The sequence below is a fragment of the Kwoniella europaea genome, chromosome 1 (assembly GCF_036810445.1).
Source record: "Kwoniella europaea PYCC6329 chromosome 1, complete sequence".
Taxonomy (NCBI): domain Eukaryota; kingdom Fungi; phylum Basidiomycota; class Tremellomycetes; order Tremellales; family Cryptococcaceae; genus Kwoniella; species Kwoniella europaea.
Window position 1 is genome coordinate 13,823,246 of NC_089487.1, and position 18,816 is coordinate 13,842,061.

General features: G+C 45.6%; 5 protein-coding genes across 5 annotated transcripts; 3 read left to right on the plus strand and 2 right to left on the minus strand.

Moving 5' to 3' along the window:
• Positions 1–667: 667 nt before the first annotated feature.
• V865_005269 (uncharacterized protein) lies at positions 668–1,942 on the minus strand (the record flags this gene model as incomplete). Its single annotated transcript, XM_066229042.1, has 8 exons — positions 668–833; positions 918–1,086; positions 1,154–1,216; positions 1,283–1,378; positions 1,435–1,560; positions 1,651–1,730; positions 1,782–1,818; positions 1,888–1,942. 8 exons carry the CDS (start codon positions 1,940–1,942, stop codon positions 668–670), a joined length of 792 nt encoding a protein of 263 aa, XP_066085139.1.
• Positions 1,943–2,307: 365 nt separating this feature from the next.
• Positions 2,308–8,771, plus strand: V865_005270 (uncharacterized protein; the record flags this gene model as incomplete). The annotated part of the gene is made up of 27 exons (XM_066229043.1): positions 2,308–2,502; positions 2,599–2,730; positions 2,798–2,908; positions 2,994–3,626; positions 3,677–3,740; positions 3,796–3,946; positions 3,998–4,140; positions 4,192–4,341; positions 4,392–5,134; positions 5,185–5,299; positions 5,351–5,377; positions 5,429–5,469; positions 5,529–5,663; positions 5,718–5,991; positions 6,048–6,483; positions 6,543–6,682; positions 6,747–6,935; positions 6,992–7,155; positions 7,208–7,281; positions 7,347–7,436; positions 7,491–7,593; positions 7,649–7,809; positions 7,874–7,947; positions 8,003–8,232; positions 8,291–8,309; positions 8,368–8,675; positions 8,739–8,771. 27 exons carry the CDS (start codon positions 2,308–2,310, stop codon positions 8,769–8,771), a joined length of 4,935 nt encoding a protein of 1,644 aa, XP_066085140.1.
• A 1,741-nt stretch (positions 8,772–10,512) lies between these two features.
• V865_005271 (uncharacterized protein) lies at positions 10,513–11,167 on the plus strand (the record flags this gene model as incomplete). Its single annotated transcript, XM_066229044.1, has 2 exons — positions 10,513–10,577; positions 10,636–11,167. 2 exons carry the CDS (start codon positions 10,513–10,515, stop codon positions 11,165–11,167), a joined length of 597 nt encoding a protein of 198 aa, XP_066085141.1.
• A 570-nt stretch (positions 11,168–11,737) lies between these two features.
• Positions 11,738–15,841, minus strand: V865_005272 (uncharacterized protein; the record flags this gene model as incomplete). Its single annotated transcript, XM_066229045.1, has 5 exons — positions 11,738–12,211; positions 12,311–12,820; positions 12,889–14,000; positions 14,103–15,603; positions 15,659–15,841. The coding sequence occupies 5 exons, from the start codon at positions 15,839–15,841 to the stop codon at positions 11,738–11,740; spliced, it is 3,780 nt and encodes a 1,259-aa protein (XP_066085142.1).
• Positions 15,842–16,264: 423 nt separating this feature from the next.
• Positions 16,265–18,688, plus strand: V865_005273 (uncharacterized protein; the record flags this gene model as incomplete). The annotated part of the gene is made up of 13 exons (XM_066229046.1): positions 16,265–16,350; positions 16,424–16,443; positions 16,519–16,628; positions 16,711–16,823; positions 16,890–17,420; positions 17,556–17,636; positions 17,722–17,766; positions 17,826–17,955; positions 18,034–18,123; positions 18,214–18,224; positions 18,303–18,393; positions 18,458–18,543; positions 18,631–18,688. The coding sequence occupies 13 exons, from the start codon at positions 16,265–16,267 to the stop codon at positions 18,686–18,688; spliced, it is 1,452 nt and encodes a 483-aa protein (XP_066085143.1).
• Positions 18,689–18,816: the final 128 nt, after the last annotated feature.

Here is an 18,816-nt window from a genome sequence, read left to right on the forward strand (position 1 = left end):
TACATATGGCATTATACGATACCTCAGTTGTCGTCTAACTACAGAGAAGGTTGAGTATCAGTATATAGATCAAGTTATTGGTATACTTTCCTAAGACTGTATAAGTAGTGTACTGTCAATCAAAGAGTTCGACGCCAATGTATATATATATGTTACCACCTGCCGGAACAGATTGTAATCAGATTACCATTCTCGCTTAACTAATCGTGGAGGCACTGACAGTTCTTTCATAGGGATAATTTGTATTTTGGAAGGTTTAGTCAGTCTTTGTGACCATCGCGAAAACAGCAACAAGCCGAATCTGACCAGGAACTAAGCCTTCTTCGTATCACGTACAGTACTCTATGGTGGGGTAGACTCCACTTGGCTACGTCACCGTATGATCTCATCCTGCCGGAGCAACGGTGTATGCCATTAAAATCTGAATCAAGCCGAAGGCATTGTCGAGTGCCGAAATGGACCGTACGCCAAGTTCCTGTCTAGTGATTTGAGAGGTCAAGAGCCGTGCCGGAGAGCGTTATTTATGACCGGCCTCAGTCTCACTTGTATCCAGCGAGTTGAGAATGATGTGATCGAAGGAGATGTCAAAGAGGACAAGAAGACACGGTCGCGATACTCCCTTTTCAACACTCTGACGATCAAGGACAACTACCATTCATGCGTTCTTCTAGACATTTCGCTCTCTCGCTTCAGTTACTATATCCCTCAGTGACGTGATGATTTTTACGTCTTCAAGACTCTCGGACGAGGTCCGCACAGCTCCATCGGACCATTCGCCTTGTCTCCGTATCAATCTACCTTCTACACTTGCCGATGTTGATCCGTGGTAATCGCTATCACGTTCGGTCACCATAAACGTTAGTGTTTAGCTGTCTTGCAGTGGTCAAACACTGATGTTGATGTTGATGCTCACTCACGCTTTAAGCTCATCGCCAACCATGATCACGCCTTCACCAGGTTCTTCACCACAGAACTTACAAGCTGAAAGGTAAATTTCCTTTGATGGTTTCGCATATTCCACATCCCATGAGAGCGTAGGTGGATATGTGAGTAGGGGTAAGATTTTGAGGGAATCAAGAGTTTTCACTACCGCATGAGTGATCAAGATCAGTTATACTTGTAATTCGGAGTATGACAAACAGATGGTACTCACGTATACGAGGATCTGCATTCGATATTATGGAGGTTTTGATACCTAGCTCGCGGAGCTCACTGACTGAGAACGGTGAGATCGGATCGGCGGCTTGAGATTTTTCTAATTTGGGCCAATATGCTTACTCACGAGTTTCGATAGTCTCTGGGAAATTTCTATACCCCTTATCACTCTCGAAGCGACTCATCAATGCTGGTCCGATGTCGGAGATTTTCTGATCCAAATCTAGAAGCAATTGGATCAGTGCTTGTCTATACCTGAATTTCTGGAATGTCAAATACCATCTTTAGGTGCCCCTGCTTCTAACAATGTTTGATGTATGATCTTTGTCCACCATTCTTCAGGCGTCAAAGCTGGTTTTGTATGTTTACCGTACAATGGCCACTTCGAATCGACAGCCTTAAACGCTAATCAAAAGGCCTCAGTCAGCCTATAATTTGCGTAGAGGGAAGCAGCCAGCAAAGGGTCAGTCTATCGGTGACGAGTTGCTCACTCACCTGGTTTGAACGCTGCCCTTACACTTGCAGGGCTTATGGTGTCCGGTGAAACTCCACCTTTTATGGCTTCGTCATAATACCTTCAATTGATCAGTGAGATGCCTCCGAGAGGTGTCTGAGACAGACCTCACTGTTCGTGTACAGGTAGTCTCGGAGTACATAGTGTATCTGAATATGAAGCATGACATCCGATCAGCATCGGGTGTTAGACTGGTCAGCCTGAGAAGATACACTCACCAAACACGTCGAACAAAATCAGACGAACGGGTTTCTTGGCTGCACTTGATGTCATATGTCTTGCTTTTGGTCTCCTTACAATATATGATAAGGTCCTCGACATTATCCGTGACCGATGTATGGGCTCAGCACGGATCAACGGAGGAGATGAGGGATATTTATCGTTCTCGCCATTATCTTTCCCCTCTACCATCTCATTGGTGAATTGTGGACGAGGTGATGATGTCATCACATTCCGTCGGATCAAGATTTGAGTTGTTGATGTTGATGCTGTTATCATTCACGCCCATTTCGACTCATCCTCTGTTGGTATCTTTCTCCATACCAAATCGCAGTCCTGAATCTGTACTGCAGATACTGTGACTTGCATCTAAACTACCTGTATATACACCTGATCTGACGGAAAACCACCAATGACTCATGCCTGAGGCTAATAAAGCCCTTCAGGAAGAAGAGCTCGAAAGCCTTCGAGCTATCTATCCGGACGAATGGCATGATGTCCCTCCCAAGAAGACTGCATGGGGTACCGAGCTAGATGGTGGATGGTGGGAAGTCACCATCAAGAGTATGGAAGATGAAAGAGTCAGCGTTGTCTTGAGAGGTAAAATGATAAGTGTGAGTAGTTGGTTTGTTTCTATCGTTTACCGCTTCCAATGATATCCGTAGCATCTGCAGTATGGTATGAAGATAACACTGACGACATATCCGTAGGCATATCCCCACCAAGTTCCACCCTTGTCCCTTCGATCTCCCGAATACCTCACAGCCAAACATGTACAAAGTCTACATACACTCGTACAAGAAAAAGCCAAATCCAAAGTAGGAGAAGCTATGATCTTTGAGGTGAGCCATCGATGAAGGAGACAGAGATGAATATGGCGCTGATGCTCTTCTCGATCGGAAAAATTAGCTCATCGACACAGTACGAGATTTCATAACCGATAACCATGCTCCTTTACCTAGTCCTGGTGATGTCAACCTAATGGAAGAGAAAGCCAGGAGGGAGGAAGCTCAACGAGCAGTGAGTTATTCAGTCCATTCATATCTCATATCAACCAAGTCAGATTCGTAATCCAATCTGACTGACGTTCTACTGTTTGCTATAGGCGGAAGAGGCCTCAAGACTCACGGAGGAAGAAAACAAACAACGAGAAGAAGCGAAGACCAACCGATATCTCCATGAGAAGATTCAAGCGAACATGATTCAGAAGAAAGAGACTGTCGACCAGGTGAAACAGCAACAAGAAGAACGTCGAAGACAGGAATCTTTAGCTACATTGGACGTGGGTGATCTGGAGAGTCGGCTCCTAGAGTTGGATCAGCCAATTAGTGTGGACGGATATGAGGGATCTTGGAAAAGATGGATCCTATTTGGCGGAAAGAAAGAAGTGTTATGGACCAACTATATGGCCGAACCTGAAACGGCCAGAAACGAAGATCAAAATTCCAACAGTACCTTTGTCAAGGCTTCATCGCCCTGCCTAAACATTCAAATCATCGACTTTGCCGCTCCTTACTATCTCACTGCCCAAGGGACCAAAAGGATAGACGCATGCACAGTGGAAGCTCTACGTGTGAAAGAGATCAAATCAGAACATGTGCTCAAGGTATATGCAGTCAAACGGTGTAAGAGTCCAAAAGGTTGGGAAAGGTTGGTTTTGATGACAGAAGCGACCAATGAGGGTGGAAGACTAAGAAGCTGGGTCCCTAGAGAAGGCTTTGGGGAAGAGTTAGCTAGAGTGAGTTGAAGTGTTAAAGAGTTGGATCATGACTGATGGTCTATTCACAGGAATATATAGCTCAAGTGCTCCTCGGTCTCAGCGAGATTCACTCAAGGAATGCCACTCAGCGGCGTGAGTTCTTTTCTCAATATCGCAGCCACCATGTAATTTACCTGAACCTGTTTAGAGATCGATCTCGATTTTACACTTATATCTACTGGGTCTAACGGAGATAAGGTGATCAAATTGGCCGGGACAGGCTATTCAAGACGGATAGTCGATATGCACCGCTCGAATACCTTTTTGAGAACCAAAATCGAGGTCATACCGGAGGAGTGGTAAGTTTTGTGATCCTTCAGTGATGACGGCGGTATCTGATGATCGTTTAGGATATCACCCGATGAGCGAGACTCGCCACACACGTATTCCAAGCAAAGAGATTTATGGCATGTCGGATTGCTCCTATTGCAGCTGATGTATGGACCAGAGACATTGCGGAATTATCATAATCTTCCAACCTTATTACAGCACGGTGAGTTTGTCGCTAATTGTTTCTCGAACTCATCAAGCTAATTACGCGCAGCACCCGGTCTTTCCGACTCCATGAGGGACATACTCGCGGGTCTTCTGAATCAAAACCCAAAGAAACGTTTGTCAGCGGATGATACCTTGACTAAGCTGAGAGCTGCTGAAGATGAAACTACAAGAAGAGGTTTCAGAAGAACACATAGCGGTATGCTACCTTATTATCTATCTGAGCACCATAACTGACGCTATAAGCAGGCCATGCTCCACACGACTCTCTATCCGGTGGTCCCCACGACCTCACTCAGAGCTATTTAGGTATCTCACCTGTCAATAACAGAGGATTATTTGGATACCTACCAAGTACACCGCAGCCTTTGGCTCCCAGACTGTCGAGGTACCGAACCGATTTCGAGGAAGTTGAATTTCTGGGTAAAGGCGGATTTGGTGAAGTTGTCAAAGCCCGGAACAAATTGGACGGACGTTCATACGCTATCAAAAAGGTCAAACTGCGCCCGGAAGACAATGAAGCCAAAGTGTATCGGGAAGTCAATAATTTGTCACGTGTTAACCACCAGCATATAGTGCGATACTATTCCTGTTGGTTGGAAGATGCCAACCCGCCTCAACTCACTCCCACCGCTGATGATTCCACTCCTGGACCTGCTCCGACAAGTACTTTGACGGAAGAAGATATATTTGCTTTAGATTTTGATGACGCTTCCTTCTCGAGAAGGGATCAGTCTAGAAGTGCCTCTTTTCCCAGAATCAGGTTTGCGAATGAGGATGACGACGAGGACGAGGACAGTGATGACGATGATAGTGATAGCGAGAGCGATAGTGATGCCTCCACAGCGGCTGATCCTTCAGAAATGAGAGAAAGAGGAAGATCATTAAATATACCCATACCTCCAAAACCTTCTGCATCTGTGACCGATGCTACCACAGATGACGGGAACGTTCAGAGGATATTGTATATTCAGATGGAGTTCGTGGAGAAAGTAAGTAATGTCCTATCCTGATCATTATGAGAGCTAACCGTGATCGTCAGCAAACGCTCCGAGAAGCAATAACGGCTGGATTGACAGAAGACGAAGTTTGGCGATTACTCCGACAAGTATTGTCAGCTCTGGCTCACATGGCGTCTCTTGGAATCGTCCATCGAGGTAAGTGGGTTTTCACAAAGACAACAGATATCAGCTCATGCTTAAGCGTAGACCTCAAACCTTCCAATATCCTGCTTGGTAAGTTGTGTACCTCTGAAGCGCTCAGAAAAGACTGACATTGGGATTTAGATGGCGACGGAAACGTCAAGATTGCGGATTTCGGTTTGTCGGTGAGCTAGTGGAAGCTTGCACTTGCGGTGTGACTGCGCTCATGACTTCCATTGCTCAGACGACAGAAATGAACGCTATCGAAGTGGCTTCGGGCCCAGCTACACTTGCTGACGAATTGGATCGTACTTCTAATATCGGAACTAGCTTATACATCGCTCCCGAAGTTGCTATCTCACGATCATATAACGAGAAGGTCAGTCCTGTGTATGCGACGGTCGTTACTGTGCGTGTTAACTTAAGTCTGTAGGCCGATATGTACTCTCTGGGAATCATCTTCTTCGAGATGTGTTATCCATTCAAAACCACCATGGAAAGGGTCCATATCTTGAATGCGGTTCGACAACCCTCCGTAACGTTCCCGCCAGGTTGGCCATCGACTCACAAACAGAATGAGAGAGAAATAGTAACGAGATTGCTCGCTCATGATCCGTCAAAGAGATTCAGCGCTACTGAGCTGTTGAGAAGCCCTCTTCTACCTTCGCCCGAGAAGAAAAAAGAAGACTGGGACGCTGCTATCATTGGTGAGTTACCATTTGAGGTATCGAGTGCCAATTTCTGACAAATATTGTCTGATCAGAACTCACGGATCCCAAATCTTCCCAGTACCAACCACTTCTGAATGCTTTATTCGACAAGTCCAACCATAACATAGCAGATGTTGACCATCGTCTTGTCGATTATACTTACGACAATGACTCAGATGATCAGCTGCAAGTCTGGTTGACGGTGGTCATCCAGCGACTTGTCGAGCTTCTTCAGCGTCATGGTGCAGTAGAAAGCTATTTGCCACTGTTAATGCCTGAGACTACACTGCTCAATACCTTTCCTGGACTGGACCCCGTCAGATTACTGGAAAAGTCTGGGCAGGTGGTGCAGTTGCCTTCATCTGACCTGCTGGCTATGGCACGATCAGCGACAAGACGTCAGATAGAGCGAATAAAGCGATATCATGTTGGACGAAGGTATATGAATGATCAAGTTGGAGGTCAACCATTAGTATCTGGGGAGTTGAGGTAAGTTCCCCCCGCGGTTTCGAAGATGCAATCTTATCTGATCCCAATCCTTGCCATAGCTTTGATATACTCTCCCCTCTCCGATCAGGAGCCGCTGAAGCAGAATTGCTGGAAGTGGTAGATAAGGTGATATCCGAATTTAGAGGGATGAGAGGGTCTTCTTCAGTAGAATATGATTTTCATATCAGCCATGAGAGTGGTAAGTCGAGCATTTAGCCTTCTACCCAATTAACTCGAACAGCTCATCACCAGAGTGTATACAGTTCTTGAGACTATACTCAGTATCGTACCCGATCGACCCGATAAGCCACGTCGGAAAGTGCTACATGAGTTTAAGAAACTTGGCGCGAGTCATCCTGTATTGAATACCTCTCATTCTAGATCGATACTGGGTAGTATACCTGGTCTACCCAAATCGGTGATGGACGAGCTGGAACAATGCTGTATAGCAGGTGAGCGGATGCGCTGCCTGCCTGCTGCATCTTTTGCGCTAATTCAAGCTTTGCAGATGAGTTTGAAGCCGTCCGGACAAGACTCGAATCCCTATTCCCCTTGGCTAGGCGCAAACTCGCTGCTGCATTCGAAGACATCTCGTCGGTCATCAGACTTGCTCGGTCTTTCGGCGTTTCGAGAAAGATAGTATTCAGACCCACTTTGGCAAAGCATTCCGAAGTAAGCTTCCTTCTATTATGCTACACATGTAGCTTATGCTGGTGATTTGCAGTTCTTCCGTGGTGGATTCATGTTTGAATGTGTGAGAAGGGGAAAACAGAAAGAAGTCATAGCATTTGGTGGACGGTGAGTGTGGCCCAAGTCCTGAATCCAGAAACAATCGGCTTGAATTGTGGCTGACTGAAAAACAGGTATGATTCCCTTCTGGAGCATTTCAAACAGCCTGCTATGCACTCTCAATCTCGGCGAGTGTTCGGGGTCGGTATGACCATTGCGGTAGAGTGAGCTGTCATTTCTTCAGGAGATGGGCTGCAGAGCTAATAAAGAAGTATCAGTCAACTGGCACGTATCGTATCGAAATATGAATCATCTTTATCTCGTCGATTAATGGAAAAACCTAGCGAAGATGAAAGATCGTTTGGTTATTGGAGTCCAGCAGTGAGTGGCATATAATACCGCTTGACCTCCATCGAAATGCTTACAAGAATGGTAGCGTTGCGATGTTTATGTGGCTGCTTTCCCTCATGTGGACCTGTCGGTACGACTCAATGTCATAGGTGAACTATGGCGAGCTGGTATACGGGCGGATCTGCAATATGATGATGATCGAAGCGTCGAAGATGTCGCACTAGAATGTCAGGAACAGAATATCCTGTCAGTGCTACAATCTGTCACAATTGCAGATGTTGATCATGGACACTCATGATTTATGCCACAGCTATTTGGTGATTCCGAAAGCAAGTAAAACTGTCGTGAAAATAAGAAGTATCTTGAGGAAATCGGAAGAGGAAGGTAAGTACCTACCCGTTTGCTGGAGGCGGGATAGATACTGATCGCCTCACTTTAGTCTCACGACACGACCTATGCAACCACCTCCGTATAGCTATATCGGACCAGAGGCGTATAGATGCCTCATACGCGTCAGCAGAAGGGTCGATACCATCTGCTCAAGCTGCAGCTATGTCAGTAGAGCCTAAACAAGCGGAAGTTGACATCAAGCTACTTCTTCCGCCTGAACCTATGTCTTCGAAGGGGACTAAAGGTAGACCCGTAAGGAAGTTTAGGCACGGTACTAAGGTGAGCCCCTAAAACATGCTTCGAGTGATGGATATACTGCTGACTGTACACGGTTTAGTCCGTATACTACGAGAAGGGTGAGCTGGGAACTTCGGCCAGATGACCATCGCAAAGCTGACTGTATTCCTTGATTAGCGTCCGATTTTGCTCTTCAGACCCATTCTACTTTACCTATTTTAGGTGTCGATTTGCCTCTGTCGATGTTATGTCAAATGACCTTCGATACATCATGGATATCGGATGACGAGTCTTGGAGATCGTTGTTGACTAAGGAAGGGATCTCGACGGGTGATCGAAGGTACGCTGAGACAGTCAGAGACGCAGTGAAGGAGAGAAAGATGGGTGGTGGTACGGTGAATGGAACAGTAGGATCTGGAACGACAGGCGGCGGAACCAAGGATAATAGTGCTTGGTGTTGGTTGTTCAGTGTTAGAGAAGCTAAGGTAGGTGTTCCTCTTTGCTACATTCAATGGTCTACGTGAAAGCTGATAAGATGAGATTTTTAGGGTTTCTTGCTACAAATTGGCAGTGGCAAATAATGTCGATCACTCACCTCTTGAACAAAATAAACATGTTCTATTAGACTTATAATCTTTACTCAACATACTCTGTTCCTTGTTGACATTTTCATGGATAGTTAGCTCATGCATCGTGCATGTATACAACCCGATGCGCGAAGTAAAGCAAGTATGTCTGATAGCACAATTTACGTGTTCAACCAGCGATGGACACACTCTCATCATTACACGTCATATCTATCCCAAGGGGTAAAAGCATGTCTGTCTCAAATGATCAATGGAGAAGAGAGGAAGGCTGCAAGGGTGACTTGAGACACATCAAATCCTCACTGCATCGCCCTTTCCCGTCCAGCTCATAAACCACATATATACTTATAACAGCGGAGTAGGAAGCTTCTCAAGGATGTTTCAGGCTTAGGCTTGCCTATGAATGGGCCAGCACCAAAGTCGACTCGTCGCATTGTGAGTTGTGTTTACATATCGTATTTTACAAGTGGTACTGTTGACATAGGCAGTCTCCTCTTATTGTACTAACAGACAAGATGCCACCACCTGATCCAACTCAAAGAGAACCGACGGAGATCCATTTTCCACGAGTGGCGATGGTACTCGTGAGTGATCAGCCTTCTCTCCTATAGGTGTCGGAAAGCAGTAAAGCAGTGCGGCTATCACCATCTAAATGCGTCAGGAAACTTCTACATTTGGCCTGCTGGCACAGAAGAATATCAGTTAATCATGTCAGGAAGTGGACTGATCCAGAATGCCTGTCCGAAATCGACCGAATGCTTGCACAGCTACGAAGTAAAGACAACACTGAAATTTCCATTCGAGAGGACAACAGGTGGCAAAGGTACCATCACACTTAAATCACATCAGGCAGCTGAGAGAGATTTCTAAGAAGGACCGAAGGGTGGCTTGAAGGGTGGAAGAAGGCCACTCTGACCAACGGCGCGGCTACTTTCAACTCAGAGGACTAAACGTGCAAGCGAAATTGCTCTCTGACATCTTCAGCGGTGGTAATGATACTGGTGAAGATTCAATTAGTCAGGACCTCGATACGAGATTGGATTCTGGGTGAGTGAGTGCAGTATGCGAAGACAGTCAAGAAGCTACGGTATACTAAACACAACATCTCGGACAGAGGCATGGCAACAGGTCATTCCGAAGCATAGATATGTGGCTTCGATTTGCGTCTTTATATTGACCCTTTGTATTTCGTCGAATTCGGAAATTGGGCCATTTGTTACAGTAAATGAATGCATCGCAATTTCATTTTGGAAGAGAGGTGTAAGATGCTCCTTTGACGCCGATGGACCCAAAGCAGGTCATCAACCTGGTCCAGTACTACCACCTCATATTATCAAAGTTGATTCTGCCAGATATGCAGGAAGGCGATAGATGAATGGATCACTCAAGTCGAAGCTACGATGCTGTACGCGAAGCCACAGCCAAGAAGAAGAAAAAGTGTCTTCTGATTGAATATAAATTGCGATCGATATACTGTATGACCAATGCTCCGACTTACAGAAGGGATATACCGGCAATGGTGAATTCCCTAGACCTAGACGATGTAAAAGATCACGGCGTTGGTGCCTTCGAGTCTGCAAATTCGAAGGAGTGTGAATTCTTCAGAAATACGAGCTATAGATATCTGAATTAAGGTATAAATACCCTCACCTTTTCTTGTGAATGAGATCCTTTTCTCTTCTTACCAACAATTTGCGAAGGGTTTTGGTAAGAGACCAAGTAGATCAATAGCAATATGAGCTCCCAACAACCAAATCAATACACTGAAGGATCTGTAGTCAACGGACATCAGCTCAGAGGGTGTCTGGCACCCCATCGAAGCTTATACTCCATCTCGAGATATGGCTTCAGAGGGTAGCATTCCCGCTGTGGCTTCTCCCACTCCCTCTACTCAATGGGGGAGCAATCCGGCATCCACCTATCGTAATGGGGCTACACCTCATCAAAATGGGCGCTCCGGTCCCTCTCAAGGTACTACCCCAGCTAGATCGGTAGGTTCCGTGGCAGGAAACGGTCGGGGCCATTCTAGAAATTCCTCGGGAAGCACTAGTACCGGAGCTTTCAGTCGTAACATCGCCTGGGATGTCGAAGAGACCGATGAGAATTCTTTGCGATTATCGATCGATTTTGAAGCCGAACATACAGGTCAACCCAATGCTTCTGTGCTCGTTCTTTTTCCGAACGATCCTAGGTCCGCCCACGATTTCGAAACTTGGTTTCAACAAACGAGATTGCTTGGTGGATATGATCCTCGATCAGGCGCAAGAATGAACATCGCAAATGCGGTCGAATCTCAACTTCGACCTGTTGACCGGCTTGCAGAGTCTGTCAGAGGTGCAATCGGCGAGGTTTTGGAAGATTTCTGGACCGAATACCGACACCGTGACTGATGTGGCAGGTTACCACCACAACTACTGTGGGAGTACAGTTTCCCTTTGGACTCAATGTGGATCTTGTCGGACAGACTGCCTACTTTTATATGAATATATTCCCATGGAAGAGGATGGAGAGTTTGATCAGAGATGCAATACGTTTTGTCGTACAGCTCGTCCAATGAACAGTTGTGCTACATTCACGATGTACCTGTGCCACCCTCGTTGCTGTTTGAACCTCTTCGCTCGGATGAAACAACCTCGAGGCGAGATGTGAGAGAGCCAACCCGTGGATCGCGTACGTGTCCTTTCTCAGATTATGACAACGTTCATCAGTGTCCCACGTGCAATCCGAAAGATATACTACAGTATTCTCCTAGCTGTGATATGTATGCAAGGGAAGGAACTATGACACGATTTCCCATTATTTCCAGTATCACTTACTGCCTACTCATGGTTCGTATTGATGCCCCGATGATCAATATAAGGCAAGAATTGTATTGCATTTATCCCCCTACAACAATAACAGCTATGACTCTCTCTTATCTTTCGTCCTCTAGATCCGACTGTACATCTCCAAGCGATTTCCTATTTATCTTTTGAGGACGATCCATTTTTGCCTGAATCTTTGTTATGAGCGTTCCACTCTTTCCACAACCCATCCAGACTCCTCTGGATCATATTCAGCGGTAAACTCCTAATGATATCATTAACATTTTCGTCCAATTTCTTTCTCTCCTTTTCTCTCTCTGACTCATCAGTGGATACTTTATCCACCAAGTCTGTGGTAAGACGGTACATTGCCAGAACAGCCAAGGAGATATGAGTCTGGTGATTTGTATAAGGTGATTCTTTCTTAATGGTAGATGAGAAAGATTTATTGAAATATGTAGGATTCGATGAATAAACGGGATTTCGATCTCCCCTAGTCAAGCGTAGGAGGATCTCGATCGTTTCAATAGGTGACAAAAGGAGTGAGGAGATGAATGATTCTCTGGTTGAGGATGTACCGTACGAAGAGGTGGAAGACCATTGCTCGAGAATTGATTTGAGCGTCGGTGCCTAATAAAGCCAGCACTTTCGTCAGTATCGATTTCAGATGTAGTCAACTCGTCCTCACTGGGATCGTTGAATCTACAAGTACGTCAGAATGATACTCACAGGATCGGGATCCATCACTTCCAATTTCCCTTTCCAACCCGCCGAACCGAATCCAAGTCCTTTCACACCATTCTCTTCATCCTGTTCTATCCTCCTCGAACCGAATTGCTCATATAACCAATTATCAGCCGAATTGTTTCTACACCATTTAGGCTCGGATAATGGGTTTTTGCGATTCAAGTAGACAGTAAGAGTGATTTTCGAAGATGAAGATGAAGCAGGTTGAGTCTGACTTTCATCATGTTTGACATTTTGAGCTTGCTCGGAACCCGCGATGATATCGTTATCGTCATTCTGTCCGTTCTGAGCTGCATTGATCTTAGCGACCTCACTAGAGTCACCTTGACCTTCAGAGGGGCTGTTGACAGTCGTAGATAGGACTTTATGGAAAGGCGGTATGGATTGTCCATCTTCAGTCGGTACCGTATAATCAGGCTGACCGAAGAAAGTTGAAATACTTGTTGAATTCAGGGTGATATACCTCTGATCATTCGAATCATAACTTTCGACCTGTCGGAAGTAGAAGTGAACAAATTCAGTTGATCCTCTTGTTTATTCGATAAGAGAATGGGACTCACCAATATACCCTTAGGCAGCCTGATCTCCTGTGCTTCCTTACTCTCAAACTCCAGATCTTTCAATTCCACTTCGATCCTCCCTTCCTTCCTCCAAATTTTCACTTTTTCCACAACGTCCGAATCGATACATATCCTCCTCAAACTCTTTTCATACAAGATCGATAGTCTATTCGTACTAGGCACAGATCTTTGAGTACTTGAAGCCGCAATTTGTGAGTGAGATTGGGAATTTTGCTGATCGCCAGCAATGGTAGATTGATAATCTTTAGAATCGGTTGAACTGACTGAACTATGTCTCCTGGCTCTTGTTTTCTCCTCGGTAGGGTTGATAGTTTCGACAATCTCGTCTTGCTGGGGATTTTCACCATTGACAGGTTCCGCATGAACGATGTTCGGTGTATCGGTAGATGTGCTGGGTGGTTCAATATCGGTCGGAGCTGCATCGGGTACCGCTTCGAGCTCGGTGGTGACAGATGTGGGGTCTACATGTTCAGGTTCGATAGCTTGAGTCTCGCTAGCGGGGATTTGTCCTGGATCAGTAGTCATCGACACGTCTCCAACCTCCTCATTTGGTACAGGCTCGACGACTTGCTCAAGGGGAAGGGTCATCTCAGGTGCTTCAACGATTGCAGCTATCGCTTGAGCTTCAGACTCAGTATTTTGAGCGGGAGGGGTTTCGGTATTCTCAGTCGCAGTCGCTTCGGGGAGGGTAGGGACTTCGGTTTTCTCAACAGGATCCTCAGTCTGGGTTTCAGGCTCGGCCTCAGCTTCTACACCGTTCTGATGAGCGGGTTGAGTCTCAGCTTCAGCTTCAGCTTCGATTTCCCCCTTTATCCTTTGAACCTCTTCCGCTTCCTCTACAGCTTCCGTGTCTCCCACCTCATTCTCACCAGCTCCACTAGGGGCAACGCTCGAAGACTCCCTTCCTCTCTTCCTTCGAGCGGATTTAGGTATCCTATCTAATTCAGGTGGTGAGTCGAAATAGATCCTAAATCGATTTTGGTTTGATCCAAATATCGACGATGTGGGGATCTCAGAGGTAGAAGGGATGTTGGGTTTGTTATGAGTGAGGAGGTATGACGAATTGCGTTTCTTAGCGGCTGTCTCTTCTTCTATACATTGTCCAAACCAGTAAAATTACTCAAAAGTCAGAACGGAAAACTCTCAGACTTGAAGACAAAAAGGTGAAGAAAAAGGGGAAACAGAAAACACACCAGAATCAGGAGACTTCGCTTTCCTCTTTTCACCCCTCTTCTCTTTCTCTTCTGGCACATCATCTCCAGCTACTGCAGAAGCTTCATTTGTTTCAGTCACTTCTAATTTGGCTTCTTCCGAGGTCTCGTCCATTTTAGACAAATCGACAGATTCTCCGTTGGTGCCAGAAGCTTCCTTAGTTTCCTCTTTGACATCCGAGTTATCGATAAGAGGCACTTCAATCACTTCATCTCCTGCTGTGACAGCATCGCCTTTCTCTTCAGCCTTGACCACTTCCTCTTCTTCTTCAACCTCTTGTCCTCCAACTTTACCCCAACTCCACCCTAATCCTTTCACCTCAATCCCAACGATTCTAAAATCAGTCATTGTAGTCCTCAACTCTTCCCTTCTCTTTTCTTTCCTAGGCGTATCCTTCTTAGATGGAGGCAATGAACTCCTAGCACCTCCCCCAGTCGGAGTATTGTTATCCCTCCTCATCATTCCACTGGGACCTCTCGGAGCACCTGCCATCCCCCCTCCCCTCCCTCCTCTACCACTATAACCACCTCTCAAGGGCGCACCACCTCTTGCACCCAATCCAATTCCAAACGGTGGAGGACCACCTGACCCAAGATGAATAGGCGGTCTGGAAGTTGGGATGGGCGCAGCACCTCTACCACCACGAGAAGAGGAAGATGCAGAAGAAGAATTATTGAAACCTGGTTGACCACCATTCACACCTGTGTTGAAAGCTGCAGGAGCAGATGGAGGTCTGTTAATCGAATTTTGCATAGGACCATTAGGAGGTCTAACCACACCATTTCCCATCCCCACACTTGCCCCAGCTGCGCCCGGTCCATCGAACCTTGGTCGTTTGGCTGGAGGGAATCCACCAGGTTGAGGAGTTGGCATGGGTGGTCTGGGCGGGCGAGCACCTTGTGGACGATAGGGCGAATGTTGAGCTTGAGGTCTATATGGTTGATTACCTGTCGGAGCGAATTGCTGTTGTTGAGGAGTTTGACCTTGAGCAGGTTGAGGATAGTATGGTCCAGGTCCAGCTTGCTGAGGATATGTCGTAGTTAGTTGAGGTTGAGGAGGTCGATAGCCTGGTGCAGTACCGGTGACAGGTGTAGGTTGTTGTGCACCCCAAGCGAATCCAGGTTGTTGGTTGAATGGTGGTCTACCTTGACCTTGTATTGGTGGTGCTTGCGGTTGAGGTGTCGAATATCCAGCGGTAGGATTCGGGCTGTAAGCTTGAGCTTGTTGAGGATATTGACCGGGTTGTTGGCCATACCCACCAGGAGCAGGAGAATAAGCTTGATTGCCTGGAGTTGGTCTGAAAGGTTGACTGGGTCCAGCTACTCCCATACCAGGTTGGACAGGCGCTGTATATGTCCCATGTTGAGCTCCAGCGCCGTAGCCGTAGTTCGCATAGGGGTTCCCAGCTGTACCGGGTCCTGCGGCTGGACCAGCAGGTTGAGGTCCAGCAGAATAGGTAGCGGGTGGGTTGATCCCTTGAGCCTGAGATAAATATGTCAGCTGCTTGCCTGGTGAAAGAAATCAAGTCGTAGCTCACCTGATAGTAGGCTGCCCAAGCTGCAGCATGAGCAGCTTGGTCTACCGGTTGACCTTGTTGAGAGTACTGCTGTTGCGCTTGAACAGGGGGCGGTGGACCAGTTGGAAGAGGGGGAGCAGGTCCTGGGCCATTGTTTTGCATGTATGGTTTCGAGGGCAGTCCCGAAGGACCTCGCTTGTTCATGCTTGCACAGACGCCGTTGTGGTCCGAAGGCGATTGGTCAATCGATGATAGGTGCAAGAAGTAGATGATTCAAAGACCAAGTGCACAGAAAAGAACCGATCTGAATGGATACAATTTGACTGAAACCGAAAACGAAAACCATGTTAACTTTAGCTTGTTCAGGTGAAGCAGGAGAGATCCACGTGACAGCGCTTACAAATTCCTTCTTGTTGTTGTAATCAACCCCCTTTCACAGTTGTAATGGGCGATTAGGAATGAATCCTAATTGTGATTCAGGGTTCCTTTCTGGTTTTCTGATGAGAAGCCAAGTCAAGTTATGATATCAATCGACAACTCTTGGCCTTGAGAGTAACACTCAGACACATATCATCCTCGGTACATTCTGCAATTTCAAGGCTCAAGCGATCCATCCCCATCATCAAGATGCCTCCAAAAGGACCAAACACACTCCCACTGCCATATGCCCAGGTGCAGCAGCCAGCCAGAAGGGAACAGAGACAACCTATGAGGTGAGTTCTATCTTCTCCACCTGTGTGACTGTTTTCATCCAGAAGAACTAGCTGATGTCTGGTCCATGTATAGAACATCGAAATTGGGAACGAGTAAGGCTGATGCTGTACAAATATTGCAAACGATCCGTGTCCGGATTGCTGATTTTATTGCTTTGTGACCAACAGAACTCAAGGTACTCCCCACGCAACCTGAAACACCGACCATCCCAGAAGAAGATGAAGACGAGGATAATGAGAGGGATCTGTCAAATCGCGATGAAGGTGAAGGTGTTGAGGTGAATTTGATTTCTATCAAATATGTCATACACGCCTCAAACCTACGTATGACTTGTCAGCTTACTGGATGCTTCTTTGCAGTTTTACACACCATTATCACAAATACCTAAAGGAACCGCTAGGAGGGATGCCCAGAGGTTGACCAAGAGTGAAAAGGCAAAGTTACCTCGAGTCACCGCATACTGTACTGCAGCGTGAGTGCTATCGAACATCACCAATAAACACCATACACAAGCTGAACATATCGAGTACATATGTAGGACGTATAATCTCCCCGCAATGCAGGCTTACCTGTCAGCTCGACCTGCATCATACCGTACTCATCCGAGAATATTCGATACAGAATGTTTACACACACCCTATCTCCCACCTCCTACTTCATCTTCATCCAACTTTAGATCACCTCATCTCAAACCTCTTATACAGAATAACAACAATATCCCTGAGGCCGATTTGTTAAATCTCGGTAACGACTATTCGCCAAATACAAATACGAATTCAAATACCAAAAGATCTTCTTCGCCCTCTCGTTCAAATGAAGCTAAGAGACATACTGGATTTACCAAACGTCCCGGAGGATCACGTAATAACTCGTCAAACTCTACGACCAACAAACGTATATCGAATAGCCATAAGGAAGAGTCGAATGGAAATGGAACAGATAGCGAGAGGGACGATGATGATGATTTCGAAGAAGAAGAATGGGTACCGGATGTTTTCTTGTTTGAATATGGGACGGTGGTCATCTGGGGTATGACGGAGAAGGAAGAGAAGAGGTTCCTGAGTAGCATGTGAGTGAAATGTTCACTTCGACTGGATTGCTTCCCTCTCTCGCTACTATCCCTCAGAAATGCCAAGAATCTGCTTGAACTCAGTTTTAGTTGAGAGAAATGCTGATTACTTTCCTTTATTTGGATGGTACGCAGTAAAAAATTCGAAATTGAAAGATTATCAACAGAAGATGTAGAAATGGAAGATCTGAATTTCTATTACGCTGATTATTCTCGGTGAGTATATACAAAAACCGTAGTGGCTCGAGTATCGCAAATTCTTGCTGAAACAAGTAGCTGATGACGGAATGACCAAACATAGAATATATAACGATGTAATCACTCTAAGAAAGGGATCTTCATATATGTGAGTCCCAGTCAGATTTATCAGGGTGAGAAGCTGATAAATGTTTACATCACATTCAGGACGAAACTCTCCCTGTCTCACGCTTTGTCACAATCAGTGAAAATATCTTTATTCGAAGAATTGATTACATCGACTATTGAACAGACTAAAGATATACCCAAATCTCTCAGTGAGACGGGTAAGATCGGGGTGAGTATCTTTGAAAGAAACCTCCAAATGGGTATGAGTAATGAAACTCATTGACATTCTTGTGGTGGTTCCTTGTAGTTGCCCCGAAGTGAAATTATGAAGCAGATTGGGAATTTGTTCATCTTGAGAATAAATATAAATCTAGTTGGATCGATCTTGGATTCACCCGTGAGTTGATTGGCACTCCTCCCCTGATAATGGGAATCATCCAGCTCATAGTTTCTCCTTCGTCCCTTATTGGTGGTGTAATTGATATAGGAGTTCTTCTGGTGAGTTGTCAATTGCATCCCATGTCAACGATCAATAAAATGGCAAATCTAATTGATTTATCATTCTAAACTGTACAGGACTTTCCCGGATCTGGAACCATTATATGGAGCAGCTCGATCGTATCTCGAGATAGGTCAAAGGGTAGATCTGTTGAATGCCAGAGTAGATGTGAGTGTATTCCACCATACACATAATCGATCTCTGGGAGCTGATTAATGAGGTTTGTGAACAGGTATTACAAGATATGTTGAAACTGCTAAAGGAAAGTGTCAATTCGAGTCATGGAGAGAGGCTGGAAGGGATCGTGATCATCTTGATGTAAGTGCACGTTCGTTTCAGTGAGATTGAGTGGAGAATTCAGGCTGATCTTTCGTCTTCCTTCTCCCTTTCCTCAACTTCGTTCAGTGGTATCGAAATTGTTTTAGGTATAATCACGATATTGGTTGATTTATCACTTACTTGATCGACTGGTAGATCGAATAAGTCGATGATTCTAAACTTCCTCAATTCGCAATATGATTATTACATGATATATAATCTATTTTTAGCTTGAAATAACATAGGTTCCCTCTTTTCACCTCTCTCTTCCCA